This window comes from Sinocyclocheilus rhinocerous, unplaced genomic scaffold (assembly GCF_001515625.1).
Source record: "Sinocyclocheilus rhinocerous isolate Xijiao unplaced genomic scaffold, SAMN03320098_v1.1 scaffold1919, whole genome shotgun sequence".
NCBI classification, from domain to species: domain Eukaryota; kingdom Metazoa; phylum Chordata; class Actinopteri; order Cypriniformes; family Cyprinidae; genus Sinocyclocheilus; species Sinocyclocheilus rhinocerous.
This window is the reverse complement of record NW_015646355.1, coordinates 286,030-291,944: the sequence shown is the minus strand read 5'-3', so window position 1 is coordinate 291,944 and position 5,915 is coordinate 286,030. Positions and strand designations below refer to the sequence as shown.

At 31.2% G+C, this 5,915-nt stretch overlaps 1 protein-coding gene across 1 annotated transcript in view; it reads right to left on the bottom strand.

Moving 5' to 3' along the window:
- The window catches only part of LOC107707560 (conserved oligomeric Golgi complex subunit 3-like), a 19,055-nt gene that overhangs the window by 7,880 nt on the left and 5,260 nt on the right, over positions 1–5,915 (bottom strand). Inside the window, exons 7-15 of the mRNA XM_016511626.1 lie at positions 5,501–5,575; positions 5,327–5,419; positions 5,080–5,205; positions 4,909–4,989; positions 4,760–4,803; positions 3,651–3,807; positions 2,661–2,819; positions 903–1,008; positions 714–820 (exon numbers count right to left, since the gene is read on the bottom strand). Coding sequence (XP_016367112.1) covers positions 714–820; positions 903–1,008; positions 2,661–2,819; positions 3,651–3,807; positions 4,760–4,803; positions 4,909–4,989; positions 5,080–5,205; positions 5,327–5,419; positions 5,501–5,575 — 948 coding nt within the window. The remainder of the gene's footprint in view (positions 1–713; positions 821–902; positions 1,009–2,660; positions 2,820–3,650; positions 3,808–4,759; positions 4,804–4,908; positions 4,990–5,079; positions 5,206–5,326; positions 5,420–5,500; positions 5,576–5,915) is intronic.

Here is a 5,915-nt window from a genome sequence, read left to right as displayed (position 1 = left end):
TCATATTGCGGTATTTTAAAAATTCATATCATAACAAAAATAAACACCGGTATTCGGTATGAACCGGTATACCGCCCAGCACTACTGCTGGGTCTTTAATGTTGTGGGCCAGATTAATTTCCACAGCCTTCTTTGATCATATTTACCAAGGGTATGAATAATTTTGAGCACAACTGTATCTTCCGTCTTTCACAAGGTTTCTGAAAATACCATAACCGCTCGTTAATACGAAAACAATAACAATACTACTACTACTACTACTAATAATAATAATAGTTATTTAAAAAGCAGATTCAACTTGTTTTTGTCAAGTTTGAATGATTTTGTTGTGCGTTTTGTCATTTTATATATATATATATATATATAATTTCAGTTAATGTGTTTTTTATTTCATGTAATGAAAATGGTTTTAGTTTCAGTTAACTATAATAACGCTTGGGTGAATAAAAGATGACAAAACGTTCATGTTTGGTGCTCTATCAGCACTAAGATTTAATTTAGATTTAGATTTAATATACTAATTTAATTAACCACAAGATCAGAAAAAAAAAAATCTGATACTAAATTATTGAATATTGTTTATACATATTAATTATTAAAACAGTGCCATTGGGAAACTATAGATTGGTCTTTTTGCATTCATAAATGGTTAATTATTAAATGAACATAGTTGTTAATTAATTTTGTAATGATTAGTGGTGTGTGAGACTGACGTCTATGCAGCGGTAGAGTTTGGAGAGACACACGAGCGTCCGTCTGACGGTGGGATACCACATGCCATGAAGATCTGCCGGAGAAACTGTGCTGTGTGCGCGCGGATCTGCAGGAGAAACACAGCGTACCGTCACCACCGTCCACGACGAGCTGCTGATCACAGAAACTGTGTCCCGACAAACACTCACCAGAGCTGACGAGCTTCTTATTATCAGACTCCTCCAGCTGCACGTCAGAGAAAGAGCTGCTCGAGGTCAGCTTCATCTGCTCCTCCTTCAGACTCTGAGCGATTTTCTGCAACAGAATACACTCTTCAAAACACTACTGGACACGGACTAGATTTGCATTTGAATAAAAAAATAAAAGAAATAAAAGAAAAAGTGAAAATGAATAAAAAAATAAATAAATTCAAAAATAAAAAATATTAAAAATAATAAAAATAAATACATTTAAAAAATAAAAAAATTAATTGAAAACGAAAATGTAAAAAAATAAAAAAAAAAAATAACATTTAAAATGATAAAAATAAATACATTTAAAAATTAAAAATTCAAATAAATACAAACTGAAATAAAAATAAATACATTACAAAATAAAAATAAAAACAAATAAATAAACTATTGAAAAAATTAAATTAAATGAAACAATTCTAAAATAAATAAACTAAAAAATTAAAAAAATTAAATAAACTACAAAAATGTGAAAAAAATGAATAACAATTGAAATATAAAGATATACAAAATTAGATAAATTAAAATATAAAAAATAAAACTTAAAAAATACAAATAAATAAATGTAAAAAAAATTTTTTTTATAGAATAGAAATAGAAATAAATAAATTACAAAAATTAAAAATGAATAAATAAATTACAAAAATAATAAATGCAATAATAATAATAATAATTAATAATTAAAAGCTGGATGGATTCATAAAGGAAACAGTCGGCTTTCCAGGCAATATTATTTTAGTATAAATGAAACACTATTACTGTTTCCACATACATTTTTGTTTAAGTTTCAATATTTTTTGTTGTTTTACATACACACATACACACACAAACATACATATATATATATATAGACCAATTTGGAGTAGACGTCACAGTTACGTCACTTGCAGCTGCGAGCATTGTGGTGGCAAAAAAACCCTGGGAACAACTGGAGGGAAACGGGTAAAATCCATGGAATAAGATAAAAAATGTATTGTTGTGCTTTTGGATGTCAGAATCAGAGTGCAAATAATTTTTATAGAATAATGTCATAAAAGACGCCATTTGAAGCTAAACGCAGACGTTTAAATGGACAAACTATGGATGAAACCTGCTACGATTACCCTACTTTTAAAGCATAAATTTGATTTAAACAATAGGTCTATATAATATTCACATAGGGGACATATTGTATTAGCCCTACTGTTAAAGCATGGAATACTATTTAAACCTGTAACATTTTACATTAGATTTAGCCTACCTATTTTATCTCACAATTCTGACTTTTGTTTCTCATTTACCTCAACAATTGCGAGTTTGCCAATTCTGAGGGGAAAAAAGCCAGAAGTGTGGGATATAAACTCATGATTCTGAGCCGAGGGGAAAAGAGAGAATGACGAGTTGATTTTTTTTCTTATCAGAATTGTGAGATATAATCTCGGAATTGCAAGAAAAAAGTCCAAATTTTTAAATAAAAACTCAAAAGGTACCTTTTTTTATTCTTTTATTCCATGGCTTGCTTTAAAACACGCATTTTCTGCCACCAGATAGACTCCGCCCACAAAAACGTCATCACTGTTTGCAAACACTGAAATTGGTCTATATATATAAGTTTGTGTTACTTTAGCATATCAAGTTAAACTACAAGAAAATGAGAAATGTTGTGAAAAAGCATAAACTCATTGATCCCCAGCATCCCTGGACTAACAGCATCTCAGAAGTGCTCTGCTCGCTGACCTCCATCATCTCTAGTTTGTCGGGGTAGGCCAGGTCTCCCGGCGCAGGCTTGTATCCGAGGATGTCCGTCTGGATGTAGATGTGTGTCCTGTAGACCAAACGCTCCTGAACGTCCTCCAGCATCTGCTTCACCACGGCGTCAAACGCTGCCAGCTGCACCTCTGAGACAAACCCTACTGCTTCATTATTCATTCACTCACTTTTCAACACCAAGGCTATTTTCATGGAGATCTCAGAATAAAATGACACAAGGCATACAACTAACAAAAAGCTATAAAAGACGTTTCAGACAAAAATTCTAAAATGCATTCAGGTGATACATTTTTAAATAAATCAGTTAGACACACCTCTGAATAAAACAGCTGTCTATTTACATTAAAAACAGTACAATCCAATAAAATGTGACCCTGGAGCACAAAACCAGTCATAAGGGTCAATTTTGTGAAATTGAGATTTATACATCATCTGAAAGCTGAATAAATAAGCTTTCCATTGATGTATGGTTTGTTAGGATCGGACAATATTTGGCTGAGATACAACTATTTGAAAATCTGGAATCTGAGGGTGCAAAAAAATCTAAATATTGAGAAAATCATCTTTAAAGTTGTTCAAATGAAGTTCTTAGCAATGCATATTACTAATCAAAAATTAAGTTTTGATATATTTACGGTAGGAAATTTACAAAATATCTTCATGGAACATGATCTTTACTTAATATCCTAATGATTTTTGGCATAAAAGAAAAATCTATAATTTTGACCCATACAATGTATTGTTGGCTATTGCTACAAATATACTCCAGAGACTTAAGACTGCTTTTGTGCTCCAGGGTCACAAATATGCTTCATTTTTGTTTCTTCACCTTTTAGTAAATATCCATGTGTAAGTCTCGTCTGACCTAAAAGATACCTTGGTCATACTTAGATTTAAAATGAGTAAAACATATTTTTCTTACTCTAGGATTTGTTTCATATAGCTTATTTTCATGACATTCGTCCCAATCTGCCACAAGTCATTAATATAAGAGTTTGTCATCTTGTTGTTCTGGCTGGTGAGATCTGTGATGGTGGCGTTTATACAGGGACTGAGCAGGACTTCCCTCTGCTCCAGATAACACTGATGAATCTCATCCAGCAGCTGCTGATACCTGACACACACACACACACACACTGGTTTGTTTGCAAGCAGCCTGATTCAACACACATTAAAACTAATAACAAACATAAAAATAAATCAATACAAAAGTAAAATATATAAATTGAAAAATAAATATTATTCTGTCAAACATGTTGTGTTTCATGGAGGAAAGAAAATAATTTCTAAAATAAAATAAAAACTTAAAATATATAAATGGAATAAATGAAAATAAATTACATAAAATAAAAAATAAAGTTTTATAAATAGAACTTATAATATATAATGTATACCTTTAATAAATAAAAATACATACAAAAACAAACTAAAACATAATATAAATAATTACAAAATAAATGCAACAAAATTATTAATTAACAAAATTAAAAATAAATAGATACAAACAAAAAATAAAAAATGAATAAAATAAATGAAAACAAATTAATTAATATATAACAAATAAAATAAAAATGAAAAATAAATAAACAAACAAAAATAAACTAATAAATAAATATTATTCTGTCAAACATGCTGTGTTTCATGGAGTAAAGAAAATAATTTTGGGTCAGAATAAAACAACAGTAAATGAAAAGAGTTTTCATATCTGGGTGAACGGTCTTTAACCTCCAGTTTCATGACAAGTTTGGAAACAAGAAGATCCAGAACAGGGTTATTATACAGTAGTTAACTAAAACTAAAATTAAAACCATTATTATGTAATTATGAATTATGTAATTTCCTGTAAAAGATCAATAAAGTATCAATCAATCCATCAATAAAAAATAAAATAAATAAAGAAATTAAAAATAACCAAAATTAATTAAAATATTAAAAATACTTTATTTTAGCTAGTTGCCAAGGCAACATTTGTGATTTTGATTTTGTTGTTATATGATAAAAAAACAATTTTAAATATGGAATGCATGTGCATAGAAATGAGAATTATCAAAAAATAAATCACTCACTCTGGGATTTTGTTGGACCGCTGTTCAACTTGTTCAATGAGCCTCTGAAACAAAACAAAAAATCACATAAAAATAAAAATAGACTTATAGAAGAGCCAAATCAAACAATCCGGTCTGATGTCAAACGAGTGTTTGCACACAAGTCTTACTCGAACTTTGGGTGCCGCTGCTCTGAACTTCACATAGTAGAGCGTGAAGGCGTTGTCTGCGTTCGGAGCACCCAGCGGGTCCTGCTCGGGACATATTCAATAAACAAACCGGAAATGATCCAATCGTCTGTGATCTAATCATCAGCAAGCTTTAGTTTCTATTAAACGCACCCTTTTGGTGAGCTGAGCCGTGAGGTTCTGCAGGCTGCTGACCGTGTGGCTCTTGATGAGGAGCATGGCTCTGGACAGACACTGCCTGAATTTGGTCAGATAGACTGGGTAGTCTTTAAAATGTGGCTGAAAGAAAGAAAGAAAGAAAGAACCATTATGAGGAATATGCATGTGTGAAACATTGAGAGATTCTAATTTGGAACACAAGAGGAGAATACTGCAACACTGTAGCAAGCGTTTGGCTTACATGTGATGAGACGTATTCTATGCATTCGTCTAGTTTGGAAAGCATCGGGATGAATCCCTCGCTGTTCACTGATAATGTCGGGGAGTTCAGTTTCTACAGGAGAGATCAAACCGATGCATAAACAGACAATAAACACATGATCAACACATTCTGGAAACAGCAGCAGAGCGTCACCGTGTTTATGTTTTCCAGTTCATTAAAATATGAGAGTTTCTGTTGGATGCTCTCAGCCAGATCCACCAGCTCTGACTGTCAACACAAGAGAGAGAAGACAAATACACATCATTCATCAATGTACATGAACACTCCTTTAATTACATACACTAACAATGTCGTTATATTATTATAATGACAATAAAGTTTCTATGATTTTACTTTGTTTTTTTTATGTTTAAAAAAAAAAAGACGTCTCTTCTGCTCACTAAGGATGTATTTATTTGATCAACTATACAGTAAAAATTGTCAAATATTATTAGAATTTAAACTAGCTGTTTTCTATGTGAATATCTGTTAAACTGTAATTTATTTCTGTGATCAAAGCTGAATTTTCAGCATCATTACTCCAGTCTTCAGTGTCACATGATGTGGA